The sequence below is a fragment of the Sapajus apella genome, unplaced genomic scaffold (genome assembly GCF_009761245.1).
Source record: "Sapajus apella isolate SASKATOON/1434 unplaced genomic scaffold, GSC_monkey_1.0 scaffold22, whole genome shotgun sequence".
NCBI classification, from domain to species: Eukaryota; Metazoa; Chordata; class Mammalia; order Primates; family Cebidae; genus Sapajus; species Sapajus apella.
Genome location: NW_022436962.1, coordinates 8,764,168 through 8,781,246, shown reverse-complemented (window position 1 = coordinate 8,781,246; position 17,079 = coordinate 8,764,168). Strand labels below are relative to the sequence as shown.

Sequence of the window (17,079 nt, the reverse complement as noted above, 5' to 3'; positions counted from 1 at the left end):
GAATAAGGTATGAAGGAACTCGGGACTGGCTTATTGCTACTTGTTAAGTGGCCACACAAGCTGTTGGCTGTGTCCTCTTGCTTTTAGGTTGTAGATTAGAAGAGTGGACTAGTTGTCTGGTGTTACACTGTTTAGTAAATACCCTTGCACAGAATTAGTTAACTCTGTTTGCTTTTTGAAAGGCATTCATCTCTTTCCCAGGAGAGTAGATTTGCTTGTTTGAGTGTCTGTTGTTGCTGATATATGTGGCAGGCCAGGGTGATATCCTTGTAGACAGACACGAAAGGAAGGGCCCTAATGAAATGCATAGAGGGGTCTGCTGAACACAGACCTCTTTTTAACCCTTTTGATATTACTGTTTGTGGAAGAGAAGGATGCCTGGGGATTTGAAATTGTAGCTGGGTAGGTTGACTCTGAAGCAGAACCACCTCTTAATTGATTCAGGCCTCTTTTGCTTCAATTCCGGAAACAAACTAAATAAATGGCCTACACATAATTTAATGCTGCTCATGGTTAAGTGACTAAAGCAAATACTGTTTCAGTTAGTGCCACCCAAAATTTCAATTATGATCTATGTGTTTGGCTCAAGGAATGGCCTTTTTGCAGCCTAAGAACAGTGTGTCTGTGCTTTTCTGAACAAATGCAGGAATTGCCTGAATCGTAGAGATAGGCAGACACTGGTACTGAAGGAATAAGGAAGTGTTGTAGTTCCGACTGAGAGTTTGAACTAATTCCGGGTTATTTTTCCTATACTGAGATTCTTTCTTTAGGAAGCTTGTTCTGTCTTGAACATTATTTGAATGTGTTTGGGGAAGTTATCCATTTAGATTAGTAGTGGTTGCCCTGAAAGGAGAAGTTTTTTATTTTTAATTTTTAGATTTTTATTTTTTATTATTTTTTGTACAAAAGCATCAGGTCAGTGAAAAACATATTTTTTAATTGACCCTTTGTATTTGTACATATTTATAGGACACCTGTGATATTTCAATATGTGGATAACAATGTGTAATGGTCAAATCAGGGTAATTGGGATATCCATCGAGGAGAATGTCTTTGAGATAAATCACATCTCTTTCTAGATTTGCCTAGATTGTATCCTAATAGGCAGTTCTTTCCTTTTGTCCTGTTTAGGGTCTTGTCTCCCATAAGCAGAAGGAATGTGATTTGATTAGGAAGTATTGATGTTAATTGAGCACCCAGTGTTTTAAGGAAACAGATGACAGCTGGGATGTTGTCACCAGCTATCAGAGAGATGAACTGGAAAAGATTCTAGAGCTTATGCAAACTTGAATAACATTTCATTTTATGTATGGGTATCTACAGATTAGCTCATACATTTAGTTGTAAAATAAGTCATAATGAAGATCATAAGCTAAACCGTATATGATAGAGAATTTAGAAGGGCTCTACAGTGCTGTATCATGTGCTGCATGATGGCACCTAGTTCAACAAAGATACAGTATTTTTAGCATACCTATTCTATGTTTAGATATGTTTAGATACACAAATACTTACCATTGTGTTACAGCTGTCTCTAGTATTCAGTACAGTAACATGCTGTACAGGTTTGTAGCCTAGGAGCAATAGGCTACATCCTATAGCCTAGGTGTGCAGTAGGCTATACCTACACCACCTAGATTTGTGTAAATACACTCTGATGTTCACACAATGACAAAATTGCTTGATGATGCGTTTCTTACAATGTATGCTTGTTAAGCGACACATGACTGTAATCTGTGTTCAAGTAGTAGGTCTTCTGTCAGAAGGAAGGGTTTAATTTTGACACATTCAAGTATGTTTCTCCTTGGGCTCATATCTCATTTAGTATAGTTTTTTCCGGCTTTGTTATTTTAATAATCTTGGTGTTTGTGATGGAGTCCTTGTAAACTCCTTAGGCTGTCCTTTCACTGAATGAAAAAGGAGTGGGGAGGGAAGATGAGGTCATTCCCACGTTTCTGGGTAGAAATAGCAGCTTGTTCCTGGGGGATAAGCTAGGGAAGAGAATTCTGTTTGATATGTGAAGAGCCCTTTCTCACTGGGGTTTTTCCCCTGGTATCTTCTTCAACCAAGATTTCTAGAAATTTCTCCTCTAGGACCCTGACATCCTCGTGGGATCTCTGTGTGTCTCTCTCTCTACCCTTCCTTACTCCTCTCTCTCCACTCCTTTCTCTTCCTCCACTCTCCCCTTCCCCAACCAGGCCAGCTGAGCTGCATTTCCTTCCCGCCTAACGAAGAGAAGTACCTCCAGCAGATTGTGGACTGCCTCCCTTGCATACTGATCCTCGGCCAGGATTGTAATGTCAAGCGCCAGCTGTTGAACCTGCTGTTGGGGGTGCAGGTGCTTCCCACCACCAAGCTGGGCAGTGAGGAGAGCTGTAAGCTTCGGCGCCTCCGCTTCACCTATGGGACTCAGACTCGGGTCAGCCTGGCGCTCCCTGGACAGTATGAACTAGTGCATACGCTGGTTGCTCACCAGGGCAACTGGGAGACCATCCCTGAGGAGGATCTGGAAGTCCAAGAGGACAATGAGGATGCTGCTCATGTTTTAGCGGAACTGGAGGTAACGATGCACCATGCTCTCTTAAAGGTACCAATCTCATACTTCCATACCAATTGTATACATATATTCCAGCTTTCCTTTTATTTTGATTTTCTAGAAAAGTAATTTGATGCTATATAGTCTGAACTCTGAGCAGCAGTGGCTAGTGGAGTCAGAGGAACGTAATCTAGGAAGTTGAAAAACAAGGCTGCAGCAACACCCATCCTTGCCTTTTCTTACCATGCCGCAAGGCCCTGAGTAATTTTCTTGCCTCCTCACTTCCTTATCTCCATTTCTAAAATAAAAGGAACATGTGTTACATGTATCTCAGCATGCTTTCACAGAATAATTGTAATCAAAGTTAGAAATCCTTTCTCATTTCTTTCTTTCTTTTTTTGAGACAGAGTCTCACCTGTCACCCAGGCTGGAGTGTAGTGGCACAATCTCAGCTTACTGCAACCTCTGCGTCCGAGTTCAAGCAATTCTCCTGCCCCAGCTGCCCGAGTAGCTGGGATTACAGACGTACATCACCACACCAGCTAATTTTTGTATTTTTAGTAGAGACAGGATTTTACCATGTTGGCCAGGCTGGTCTTGAACTCCTGACCTCAGGTGATCTACCTGTCTTGGCCTCCCAAAATGCTGAGATTACAGGCGTGAGCCACCGTGCCCGGTCTTTCTCATTTCTTAACAGGAAGATATTGCTGGAATTGTCTCTAGTTACCTCTTTCTAAAAGGAATGATAAGATGATGGATGAATAGTGTTCTTATTAGAATTGAGACCAACTGAAGAATTCTGTGGGTTCTTCGTTAGACCTAACCATTAATTTACAAAGTAATACAGAGGGGATAGATCGTTTCTCCTACTTTATAAGGAACGTGGGAATGTGAGGACAGGTCTGGCTCAGTGTAAGGATACATGGAGATCCCGTTATTTAAAGAGTATCTTAGTTTCTCTCATAAACTCCCAAAGAGAGCACAGATCCTGTTCCATCTCATAAGATATAATATTGTCTAAGACTTTATATATCCACTTAGGAAAAATTTCTCTCTTGGTCTGTGCTTCCTTTCCTACTGGATAGTTAGGCCTGGGCTATTTAATTAGACCTAATGGGAATATGATTATGTCAGGGTCAGGAGTGGGTAGGGGTAAAATAATTCAGTCATACTCAGAGTTTGACCCTTGGCTAACTGTGCCAGGAAGGATGGGCTAGTTTGGCAGGACCTGGGAGAGTGGTTTCTTTTTTCCCTTCTTTCTTATAACCACCTCATCTACCCTACTTCTAAGTAGCTTAGTCTTTCAGTCAAAGAATGAGTCTTTTGGTTGTGGCCATGGCCTGTGACACTTTAGAAGTAGAAACTGTCATCTCATTTCCTTCCACAGTCCGTATTTATTTCATCTTGATAAATGCTAGAGGGGGCTATGTAACAAGCCCCCATTCTCTCTCAGCTCAGTTTCAGTGGTGGTTTCCTGTGTTTTCATACTGGAGGTTCACATTTCTTAGCTCCAGGATAACGTGAGGGTTTTTTAATAGCTCCGATAGTAACTGGCAGTAATCTTTGTATATTAACTGTGGCATGTTCAGTTGACCCATGAACTTCTTCACAGTTCACAAGTATTTCATCCATCCATATACAGTCTCTCTGTAGTATACAGTTTTGATCAGGTTCCTTCAAGTTTCCAATAGCTCAATGGTTTCAAACTTATATGTGTATATGTATATATATTTTTTCTTTTTCTTTCTTTTTTTTTTTTTTTTTTTTTTTGAGACGGAGTCTTACTCTGTTGCCCAGGCAGGAGTAAAGCGGTACCATCTCAGCTCACTGCAGCCTCCTGGGGTTCAAGTGGTTCTCCTGCTGAGCCTACAGAGTAGCTGGGACTACAGGTACCCGCCACCGCACCTGGTTAATTTTTGTAATTTTAGTAGAGACAGGGTTTCACCATGTTTGCCAGGGTGGTCTACAACTCCTTACCTCAGTGATCCACCTGCCTCAGCCTCCTAAAGTGCTGGGATTACAGGCATGAGCCAGTACGCCTGGCCACTTTTTTATATTTTAATTCATTGTAAGATACAAATTTTCTTTCAGGACCCAGTACATATATACACATATACATTTGAAATATAAGTTTCATGAAACATCACTATTACTTTCTGTAATACATACTGATAATTTCCTCTTTCTTTGACTTCAGTTTTTGAAAATGTTAGTAGCAACCCAGTAAGTTGATGCTGTGACCTGATAGATGATAACCTGTAGTTTAAAAAACGCTGTTGGGCTCAGTGGCACACACCTATAGTCCCAGCTACTAGGGACACTGAGGCAGGAGGATTGCTCGAACTTAAGAAGTTGAATCCAGCCTGGGCAACATAGTGAGACCCTGTTTCTAAAATAATAATAATACTGTTAAATAGCAGAAATGACTGCTGTAAGTCAGGTGGTGATTTTTCCCATTCTTGCCTTTAATAACAGTCCTGGAATGTGACAGAGTCATCTGCAGGAGAGGCAAATCATTGACTGTTTTCTCTGAGTCCCTTCAGTTTATTTTTTAAGATTATTATTTCTAATTTTTTTTATTTTTGAGACAGAGTCTCGTTTTGTGGCCCAGGCTGGAATACAGTAGTGCAATCTTAGCTCACCGAAACCTCTACCCCCCAGATTCAAGCAATTCTACTGCTTCAGCCTCCTGAGTAGGTGAGATTACAGGTGTGTGTCACCAGGCCTGACTAATTTTTGTATTTTTAGTAGAGATGAGGTTTCGTCATCTTGGCCAGGCTGGTCTCAAACTCCTGACCGCAAGTGATCTGCCTGCTTCAACCTTGCAAAGTGCTGGGATTACAAGCATGAGCCACCATACTTGGCTCCTTCATTTTATTGGTTTAAATTTCTAATGCTTGTATGAGCACAGTGACTTATGCCTATACTCCCAAAACTTTGGGAGACTCAGGGAAGAGGATTGCTTGAGCCTGAGAGTTCAACACCAGCCTGGGCGATACAGTGAGATCCTGTCTCTACAAAATTATCTGGGCGTGGTGGTACACACCTGTGGTCCCAGTCACTTGAAAGATGGGTTGGGGGATCAAGTGATCCTGCAGCCAGTGGAGGCTGCACCACTGTACAACACTTGGGCAATAGAATGAGACCCTGTCTTGGCTCACTGCAACCTCTGCCTCCTGGGTTCAAACAATTCTCGTTCTTTAGCTTGACTAATTTTTTTTTTTTTTTTAGAGACGAAGTCTCACTCTTTTGCCCAGGCTGGAGTGCAGTGGCACAATCTCGGCTCACTGCAACTTCTGCCTCTCAGGTTCTAGCAATTCTCCGGCCTCAGTCTCGTGAATAGCTGGGACTACAGGCACATGCCCCTATGCCTGGCAAATTTTTTGTATTTTAGTAGAGATGGGGTTTCACTGTGTGGCCCAGGCTGGGATTATAGGCTTGAGCCACCGTACCTGGCCTAATTTTTGTATTTTTAGTAGAGATGGAATTTCACCATGTTGGGCAGGCTGGTCTCCAACTCCTGACCTCAAGTGATCCACTTCCCTGCCCAGCCTCCCAAAGTGTTGGGATTACAGGCGTGAGCCACCACGCCCAGCTCCAAATTTATTTTTTTAAATTTCTCATGCTCATTTACTTTTGTTTTATAAATTGAGGTGATATAAGAAAGTCACAGAAATGAAAGTACAAGCCGTCCTCCAAATGTGTATCTGAGCTTATATCTTCCCATGAGAGCTCCCAGTGCCTGCTCTTGGTATGTGCTAAGCATGCAGACAGAGGGAACAGTTAAGGAGGCTACTTGGCTGGGAGTTGAGATACCAAATCAGCTTTCTCTCAGCATAGTTAAAAAATATATTTTCTCTTTTCTTGAGGAACTCTAGCCTCTCATGTTATTTCATGTGGTTTGTGAGGCTTCCTTGGCCAGTGTTTCTCTGGATCTGCTTTATTCTCCAGTGGTTTTGATGTAGACCTCGTACCAAACCCCTGTAGTTCTAAGTTTAGAACCCCTTGATGTTGAGTCTCAGAGGGCCTTGCAACCTTTGTGGAATCCAAGCACTGCCCTCTGGGCTCCTGTCTCTGCTCAGTACATCAGCAACACTCAGCTTACTGCTGGGGCGCTGCACAGCGGCTACCTGGGAGACTGTTTATGCCAGCGAGAATGAGCTTTTTGTTTAGCTCCAGTTATTTTTAGGACCAGTGAGTTAGTGCTAAACAGCCCTTCATCTGATTTGTGAAGAGGGTAGTAAAGAAAGGAAACATTTAGCTAAAGGAAACCAAGATTGAATTAGGGGAAATGCAGTGTTCATTTTGAACTGTCAAATTATCAAAGCAGAATTTCCCCTGCCCTCTTATACAATGGTCATTCTTCTAATACGTTACTTTAAAGTCCTCATAAATTAGCCATTTTCAGTTTGTTTCAGAGTAGGCCAACTCACATGTACCCAAGCTGCTTGGTATTCCCTCCTTTTAAGTTCTGGATCCCCTGAGATTCTCAGTTCATAATTCAGCAATAGAGGAACACGGTCAATCCATCGGTATCTGAAACTTCATTTAGTGTTCAAACAGTCGCTTTCCAATTGGCAGCACATTTCACCATTTGCCATATTCACTAGTTGTGTCTTTATATGCAAAGGTACCCTCCCCTTCCCCATCCTCACGCCTACCTCAAGCATACCTATCTGACAGCTCCTTTTCTTTTTCTTTCTTCTTACAAATCCGATGGAACAGTTGTGTGCCTTAGAGTTGCTCAATCTATCTCTGTGTTTTTTTTTTTTTCCTGTTAACACCTGTAAGAAAAGGAAGCAGCAGCAGCGGAAGTGATTAAACTTGCTCATCCTGAGATGGGATTCCTGGAGCCTAGTGGTGGCGTTGCATTTACGGTGGCAGTTACATAGCTTCAGTTATTCTGCTATAATGCAGTAGCCTGTTTATCCCCACCAGGTGCTTTTGGCCCTTTGGGCTGCCACATACTGACATGGTTATTGGCTCATGGTGTTTATCTGGTGGGCTGTATTTCAGGGAACCAAGGAAGACTAATATTTCCAGGCAACGTCAGTGACTTGCAAATAAAAAAAAAATTTTTTTAACCATTTTTAACCCTAACCAGTTGGAGTAGTAAAGTTTTCTCTTTATAGCCCTCACCTAATAGCTAATCTGTTTTTGTTTTTGTTTTTTAATTTTTGAGACAGGGTCTCGCTCTTGTCACCCAGGCTAGGAGTACAGTGGTACGATCTCGGCTCACTGTAACTTCTGGCTCAAGCAATTCTCCTGCCTCAGCCTCCCGAGTAGCTGAGACTACAGGTGTGCACCACCATGCCCAGCTAATTTTTGTAGAGATGGGTTTCACCACCGTGGCCAGGATGGTCCCAAATGCCTGAGCTCAAGCAATCTGCCTGCCTTGGCCTCTCAAAGTGCTGGGACTACAGGCATGAGCCACCATGCCTGGCCACTAATCTGTTTTGTTTTGTTTTTTTGAGACTGAGTTTCACTCTGTCACCCAGGCTGGAGTGCAGTGGTGCAATCTCAGCTCACTGTAACCTCTACCTCCCAGGTTCAAGTGATTCTCCTATGAGAACCTCCCAGGTTCAAGCCTCCTGGGTAGCTGGCATTACAGGCGCCTGCCACCATGCCTGGCTAATTTTTGTATTTTTTTATTTTTAGTAGAGACGGACTTTCGCCATGTTGGGCAGGCTGGTCTCAAACTCCTGACCTCAGGTGATCCACCCACCTTGGCCTCCCAAAGTACTGGGATTACAGATGTGAGCCAACCACGCCTGGCCCTAATCTGCTTTTTTTAATTTGTTTGTTTTCCTAACCTGTTTTTAACAAACAGATACTGGTATTTTAAATTTTTCAGTAGTTAATGCTTTTACAACTTATAAGCATTATAAAGGATCTAAAATGACAAGTTTACATAAAATTTTAACCCCAAAATTTACTAAATACTGTTTGTTGCTAGAAAACTGGCTTCACTCAATTTTTGTCTAGTTATTGGCTTTTCAAGACCAGACAGGGTAACAAAGTTAGACCTCGTCTCTATAAAAAATTAAAAAATTAGCCAGGTGTGGTAGTATACACGTGTGGTCCCAGCTACACAGGGGGCAAAGGCAGGAGGATCACTTGAGCCCAGGGGTTCGAGGCTGCATTGAGCCATAATCGCATCTTGGGTGACAGAATGAGACCCTATCAAAACACACACATACACGGTCCCAACATCGGTGGCTCATGCCTGTGGTCCTAACACTTTGGGAGGCTGAGGCAGGCAGATCACCTGAGGTCAGGAGTTTGAGACCAGCCTGGGGTGAAACCCTGTCTCTGCTAAAAATACAAAAATTAACTGGGCATGGTGGCACGTGCCTGTAATCCCAGCTGCTCAGGAGGCTAAGGCGGGAGAATCGCTTGAACCTGGGAGGCGGAAGTTGCAACGAGCCAAGATCATGCCACTGCACTCCAGCTTGGGTGTCAAGAGGGAAACTCCATCTCAAAAAAAAAAGAAAATGCAAAAACAAACCCAACATTTGTTATGCTTACCTTCAGTTAGATACCGTATTGTCTCTTGAGTGTATCTAGATTAAAAGATAAAAACTGATAGGTAAAAAGTAGGAAAGAATGCTGAACGAGGTCTTGAGGGCAAGAAGATACTGTTGGAAGAGTGAGGCTATGGAATTGGGCCAAAAAATGGTCAGCTCCATGGGAAAAAAAACAAGAATCGTTTACACATACAGGAAAGAGAAATAAGAAATGATATTCTAGAGGTATAATTACAGTTTTAAAAACTCTTATTTTATGTGACAAAAAGGGAAACTGAAGTGATATATTTTAAAAGGATGTGGAAAGTTCCGGCAAATGCTAAATTAGAAATTTTTTATGGAAGTAATCCTATTTTGTCTTGACCATCTCTCTCACCTTTACCCTAGCATGCACTAGCATGCATAATAAAATGTAACCATCCTACATACATTGCTCCTTGCCAAAAAACCTGGGAATTCCTGTTATAGGCTGATATACCTATGAAGGATATATGTGATTCAGAGGCAAGAATTTTTTTTTAATCCCTATGTTCACTATAGAAACCTTGATACCTCTTAAAAGAACAGCCTGGCTGGGCGCAGTGGCTCATGCCTGTAATCCCAGCACTTTGGGAGGATGAGGCAGGCAGATCTCTTGAGTTCCAGAGTTCAAGACCGGCAACAAGGCAAAACCCTCTCTCTACAAAAAAATACAAAAATTAGCTGGGTGTAGTGGTGCATGCCTATAGTCCCAGCTACTCAGGAGGCTGAGGTGGGAGGACCACTTGAGCCTGGGAAGTGGAGGTTGCAGTAAGCTGAGACCGCACCACTGCCCTCCAGCCTGGGTGACAGAGTGAGACTCTGTCTTAAAAAAATAAAAATAAAAAACAACATCCTGTGCAGCCATAAAAAGGATGAGTTCATGTCCTTTGCAGGGACATGGATGAAGCTGAAAGCCATCATTCTCAGCAAACTAACACAGGAACAGAAAACTAAACACTGCATGTTTTCACTTGTAAGTGGGAGTTGAACAATGAGAACACATGGACACAGGGAGGGGAACAACACACCCCAGGGCTTGTCAAGGGATGGAGGGCAAGGGGAGGGAGAACATTAGGACAAATACCTAAATACATGCAGGGCTAGAATCTAGAGGAAGGGTTGATAGGTGCAGCAAACCATACCTATGTAACAAACCTGCATGTTCTACACATGTACCCCAGAACTTAAAGTGAAAAAAACAAAACAAAACAACATCCTGAAGCTGAGGCTGCATTTTCTCAATTTACTGTCAGTGATTCATCTCTGGCCTTCCAAGGTTAGCTTTTGAGGAGAAAATCTGAGCAATCACAGTCTTAATCTTCTTTTATCTTCTTCCTTTGCTAGGATTCTATCTACTTCTTTCCTGTACCAAATGGCTTCCTTTCTGTTTTTACTATGTCACATATTTGTTTGTTTTCTTCTGAGTAGAGAATGGCTGGGGTAGGGAATCTTCCCTAACTCAGAGACTCAGAGACTGAAAAGTATTGTCAACAGGCAGAAACTGTTGTTAGGGCTATTAACAATATTTTCTTTTTGACTGCTATTGTGATGTGTCAAACAGTTCTTAGAGGATGTTATGTTGTTTGATGATCAAGCCTTTATTTGTAACCAGCATATAATTTTTTTTTTTTGTGGGGGGGACACAAAGTTTCGCTTTTGTTACCCAGGCTGGAGTACAATGGCATGATCTCAGCTCACTGCAAACCTCTGCCTCTCGAGTTTAAATGATCAGCCTCCTGAGGAGCTGGGATTACAGGCATGCGCCACCACACCCAGCTAATTTTTTGTATTTTTAGTAGAAATGAGATTTCTTCATGTTGGTCAGGCTGGTGTCGAACTCTTGGCCTCAGGTGATCTACCCACCGCGGCTTCCCAAAGTACTGGAATTACAGGTGTGAGCCATCATGCCCAGCCATAATCAGAACCCTAACTAAAATTCTTAGGATCCCTGAAAGCATCCAGTCTATCTTTTATTCTACTTTCACAACTTCCCAAATACCAGATCAGACAGTGCTTAACACACAGTGAGTGGGCCTTCAATACATTGTCTTTGTGGCTGTATGGACCTGGATTTACATCCTGGTTTTGTCACTGAGCTGTATCACTCTCTTCCCTCATTTGTAAGATGGGGTTATAATTCCTATCTTTTTTTTTTTTTTTTTTGAGACAGGGTTTCACTGTGTCGCCTAGGCTGGAGTGCAGTGGTAGGATCTTGGCTCACTGGAGCCTCAACCTTCGAGGCTCAAGTGATCCTCCCACCTCAGCCCCTGAGTGCCTGGGACTACAGGTGCATGCCACTATGCCTGGCTAATTTTTGTATTTTTTTGTAGAGATGGGGTTTTGCCATGTTGCACAGGCTGGTCTCGAACTTCTAAGCTGAAGCAATCTGTCCCCCTCAGTCTCCCAAAGTGCTGGGATTACAAACATGAGTCACTGTGCCTGGACTATAATTCTTCTTTTAGAATTGGTATGAGGGTAAAGTGAGGGAATGTGTTGAAAGCATCTACCACAGTGTCTGCCACTTAGTAAGCCTGTTTCCTTCCCCCTTTGATTGAATAAATCGGTGTTCTTGAGAAGATTTCCTCTTCTCTCAGTCACCTATCCCTTCCCTAACAGTCTTCCACATTAGAACTCCCAATACTTAAGGTTTCTTGTTCCAACTTACTTATAGTTATTATTCTGCTCTTATTAGATACAAAGTTCTTCATAATTCATTATGGCTTATTTTGTAATAAAATGAAAGGAGAAAGCTGTTATGAAAGGTTAATAATACAGAAGTTTATAAAAGTTGAAAGGTAAAGTTTTCCCTCCTTTCTCTTTCCCTCTTCCCCATTCTAGACAAAATATTCTGTCTCTCTCTCAATGAATCTAGTAAGTGCCAAGAGAAGAAAATTCGGATTTCTACTTTTATTTGCATCTGTAGACACCTAGATATTTGACTCTCCATTAGGTAGAACGCATAGAGGCCATTCAATATATGCTTATCAGCTTGTGTGTTTCCTGATCCATTGTCATTTGAGAGGGAGAGAAGAGAGCGCAGATCCTTAAAGTCTTCATGCTTATGAGCTGAGAATCAGAGCTAAAGCCTTTGCTTTTAGGTGTTTGGGATATAAATATACTTCTACTTTTAGCATGATGGTCTCATGCTTTCTTTAGTTACTAAAGACTACGATTGTGATTGTTTTTTTTTTTTCTAAGTTATATCTGGCCTCAGTTACATACACACTGATGCTTTTACTAGGTAGGGAGATGAGTGCATACCCATTCTATGTTGACTGTTGGGATAAAGCTCTGGTTTGCCTTCACGTTGATCCCAGTTTCTTTGAGGCATGTTATTATAACCTAGAAACATGTTATAGCCTGTTTGGTTACAGCTCCCCCTTGGAAAATATATGTACCAACAAGACTCAAAAGTATTTTCTTTTTTTTTTTTTTTTTTTGAGACAGAGTCTCACTCTGTTGCCCAGGCTGGAGTGCAGTGGCACAATCTCGGCTCACTGCAACCTCTGCCTCCTGGGTTCAAATGATTCTCCTGCCTCAGCCTCCTGAGTAACTGAGATTACAGGTGCCTGCCACCATGCCTGGCTGATTTTTGTATTTTAATAGAGATAAGGTTTCACTATGTTGGCCAGGCTGCTCTCGTACTCCAGACCTTAAGTGATTCACCTGCCTTGGCCTCCCGAAGTGCTGAGATTACAGGCATGAGCCACAACACCCAGCTGAGTCAAGGTATTTTCTTTACAATAAAAAAATAGAGAGGTATTTTACTTAATATGTAATTAATATTTAAGAATGATGGTTCAGGGAACTATTTAAAAATGAAAAAGAATCAGCCCTATGTGAAAACAAACAGGAGAAACCTTTCAAATGCCCCATGAGAATGGCATGAGAGGAGAATTGGAAGTAAAGATAGCTAGAATATGGGGACAAGGATTGAGGTCAAGGCTGTGCAAGGAAAGGACAATCATTAATACATAGTTGTGTACTTTTCCACGTGGTGTAAACCTGAGGCTTCAGAACTCTAGAGAAAGCAACGACACCTGCTACCTACCAACTTTAGCCTGCGTACATAACTGTTTTCTGGGTTTTCTGTTTGCATGTTTGTTTATATCTTAGAGACAGCGTCTCACTCTGTTGTCCAGGCTGGAGTGCAGTGACGTGATCATGGTTCACTGTAACCTCAACTTCCTGGGCTCAAGGAATCCTCCAACCTCTGCCTTCCAAAGTGCTGGGATTACAGGCATGAGTCACTGTGTCGGGCCACTGTTTTCTGTTTGAATTATTAGTTAGTAAATCATCCTTTGTTATAATTGAGTTTTAGTAATGTGCCATGAGCTACAGAATAAGGATTCTTCACCTGTAAGAGCCAATATTCTTAGAAAGGGATCAGTCTTCTTCGGTGATTGAGTGATTACTTCTTGGCATTTAAAATAGTGTCACTGGCTGAGCACAGTGGCTCATGCATATAATCCTAGCACTTTGGGAGGCTGAGGCAGGAGGATCGCTTGAGCTCAGGAGTTTTTTGTTTGTTTATTTTTGTTTTTTTGAGACAGAGTCTTGGTCTTGTTGCCCATGCTGGAATGCAATGTTGCGATCTTGGTTCACTGCAACCTCTGCCTCCTGGGTTCAAGTGATTCTTCCGCCTCAGCCTCCAAGTAGCTGGGATTACAGGCATTTGCTACCATACCTGGCTAATTTTTGTATTTTTAACAGAGACAGGTTTTTGCCATGTTGGCCAGGCTGGTCTCAAACTCCTGACCTCAGGTGATCCGCCCGACTGGATCTCCCAAAGTGCTGGGATTACAAGTGTGAGCCACTGTACCCGGCCAACCTCAGGAGTTTTAAGACCAGCCTGGGCAACATAGTGAGACTTTGTCTCTACAAAAAATTTAAAAATAAATAAAATAAAGTAGTATCATTTTACACTTTATACCCACAACAAAACCAAAGAGCTATATTCTGATGTTTGTAGAGTAGCAAGCTCCTTTCTATTGCATTTCTTAATCCTGCCAAGAAAATGGGTGGCAACAGATCAACTTCTGTAAATTCCATGGATTTATGCAGAATGCATTCTATAAGAGAAATCTCTTTAGGAATTCTCTGTGACTCAATACGGGAATTATGGGTTACTGTCATGATTCCTTGAGATGCTTTTTTGCTTGATTGAATTAGGAGCAAAATGCTTACTCATTGCTTTATTCTTGGAGTAGAGGCAAATGCAATTTCAGATAAATGTGTGGGATAAAATGTGTGGGATGGGAGTTGAAGATAGAAGATTTTGCATATACTGATTGAAAGCGGCTTTGAGCATCATTTCTTCATTAATTCATTCCATGTCAATTTACTAGATGCTTACTAAGTGCCAGGCACTGTTCTAGGTGCTAAGAAGGGATATAGCTGTCCATGAAACAGTCTGAGGCCAGACTTCCCTCTCAGGTGGCCATACTAAGGCCCATAACAGGTCTGGCTCATCCTCTTTATATTAATTTTTATTTTTTCACTCCCTGTCTCCAGGAGACAGTGCTGGCTTCCTTTTTTGTTTATAACCGTCAGGCATGAGTCATCCCTTCATTGCGAGTATTGCAGAATTGCATATCACATTCCAGCCTAATTTGTACCACTGCCAGTCTCCACCAGCAGCTCTTTGCCTATCTTCTGACAATCATGAAACTCAGAGCAGTGAGACCAACTGCACACTTTAGTCAATTGGGGAAGGGAAAAGAGAGCGCGTGATACCTGTTTTCTATCCATTGTTGTTTAGTACAAGGTATATTTAGGAATAGGCAGCCTCTTTCTGGGTGCCAGTACTTCAGGCCATACTCTACCATTAGAAAGCCCAAAACCCATTTTTTTTTTGAGGCTGTGTCTTACTCTGTTGCCCAGGCTAGAGTGCAGTGGTGTGATCTTGGCTCACTGCAGCCTCTGCCTCCTGGGTTCAAGTGATTCTCATTTTTAGCCTCCCAAGTAGCTGAGACTACAGGCATGCGCCACCATGCCCAGCTAATTTTTATATTTTTAATAGAGAATGAGTTTGGCCATGTTGGCCAGGCTGATCTCAGACTCCTGGCCTCCCAGAGTGCTGGGACTATAGGCATGAGCCACTGTGGCTGGCTTCTAAAAGGAATTTTGTAAATAATGAATTTACATCTATAAGCAAATAAAGCCAACTGGTCTTTTAAAAACAGTATTGGGCCAGGCGTGGTGGCTCATGCCTATAATCCCAGTACTTGGGAGGCTGGGGCAGTTGGATCACCTGAGGTCAGGAGTTTGAGACCAGCCTGACCAACATGGCAAAACCCCATGTCTACTAAAAATACAAAAATAAGCCAGGCATGGTGGCAGGTGCCTGTAATCCCAGCTACTTGGGAGGCTGGGGCAGGAGAATCACTTGAACCCAGGAGGTAGAGGTTGCAGTAAGCTGAGATCGTGCCACTGTACTCCAGCCTAGGTGACAAGAGTGAAATTCCATCTCAAATAAATAAATAAAATCAGTATTCGTTTGCAAATGGACTTGGCAGCTTTGGCTGATGTTTCTGTTGTGCACACAAAATGATCCTTTGAGGAAAACCTGAAAGTTTATTTTAGAATTTTAAGATAACCTATCAGAAAAAACAAGCAAACAAAATTCTTTCTGGAATTTCCAAATAATACTTTGGTTTTGAATATTTAGGCTTTATTTATTTATTTTTGAGACAGAGTTTTGCTCTTGTTGCCCATGCTGGAGTGCAATGGCACGATCTCAGCTCACTGCAACCTCCATCTCCCGGGTTCAAGTGATGCTGCTGCCTCAGCCTTCCGAATAGCTGGGATTACAGGCATGCGCCACCATGCCTAGCTAATTTTGTTAGGTTAGGCTGCTCTCAAACTCCTGACCTCAGGTGATTGGCCCACCTCAGTCTCCCAAAGTGCTGGGATTACAGAAGTGAGCCACTGCACCTGGCCTAGGCTTTTCCTTTAATAAGTTTGATTGGTTTATTTATATCTTTTTAAAAATGTATATATTTAGGGCAGCTTTGTAATATAAAAAAATTTCCACTTATAATTGTTTTTGTTTTTTTTTTTTTTAAGACGGAGTCTCACTCTGTCGCTAGGCTGGAGCGCAGTGGCTCAATATCAGCTTACTGCAACCTCCATCTCCTGGGTTCAAGCGATTCTCCTGCCTCAGCCTCCTGAGTAGCTGGAATTATAAGTTGCACCACCAGCTAATTTTTGTATTTTCAGTAGAGACGGGGTCTCTCCATGTTGGCCAGGCTGGTCTTGAACTCCCGACCTCAAATGGTCTGCCCACCTCAGCCTCCTAAAGTACTGGGATTATAAGTGTGAGCCACCACACCCAGCCTAATGTAACTGTTTTCCTTTCTCGGGATTCTGTTTAGTCTTTATCTCATTATTTATATGCGATTATAATGTTGGCATTTGTGCAATTGTGGGTTCTATTTTAAACCTTAAAATTTCTTATTTACCAACTTTTTGAATGTGCCTCACTGAAGTGATTCATACTCTAGCATACTCAGGGTAGTGAAAGGGGGTTTGTTTTGAATAGCAAGATGAGTATCAGGCTAGTCTTCCAACCAGAAAACATACCATGCAACTTGAGACACAGATGAAATAGCAGATTTCTTTCTTGGCTTGGGGTTGGGTAAAGAGTGGATTGACTTATATAGTGTTAGCTAAAATGACAGATGGTGAGATGCTAAAAGCACTTTGAGCTTTAGGTAGTTCAAAGCGGCCAGGCAAATTCAAGTTATATGACCTACCTGAGAATAAAGCTTAGTTATTTGTGAGAAAAGAAGTTGAGACCTTTGTGCTTTGTTGGAAATATAAAAGATTTTAAAAATTCAAACAGGGCTGGGCACAGTGGCTCATACCTGTAATCTCAGCACTTTGGGAGGTTGAGGTGGGCAGATCGCTTGAGCTCAGGAGTTCAAGACCAACCTGGGCAACATGGTGAAACCCCTCTCTACAAAAAAATACCCAAAAAAGTATAAAAATTAG

At 42.1% G+C, this 17,079-nt stretch overlaps 1 protein-coding gene across 4 annotated transcripts in view; it reads left to right on the top strand.

Moving 5' to 3' along the window:
- DSTYK (dual serine/threonine and tyrosine protein kinase) overlaps nucleotides 1-17,079 on the top strand; it is a 67,203-nt gene that overhangs the window by 20,839 nt on the left and 29,285 nt on the right. For 3 of the 4 annotated variants that reach the window (XM_032288945.1, XM_032288943.1, XM_032288946.1), the window contains exon 2: nucleotides 2,199-2,587. In XM_032288945.1, coding sequence (XP_032144836.1) covers nucleotides 2,199-2,587 — 389 coding nt within the window. The remainder of the gene's footprint in view (nucleotides 1-2,198; nucleotides 2,588-17,079) is intronic. The other variant, XM_032288944.1, reaches the window with a different exon arrangement.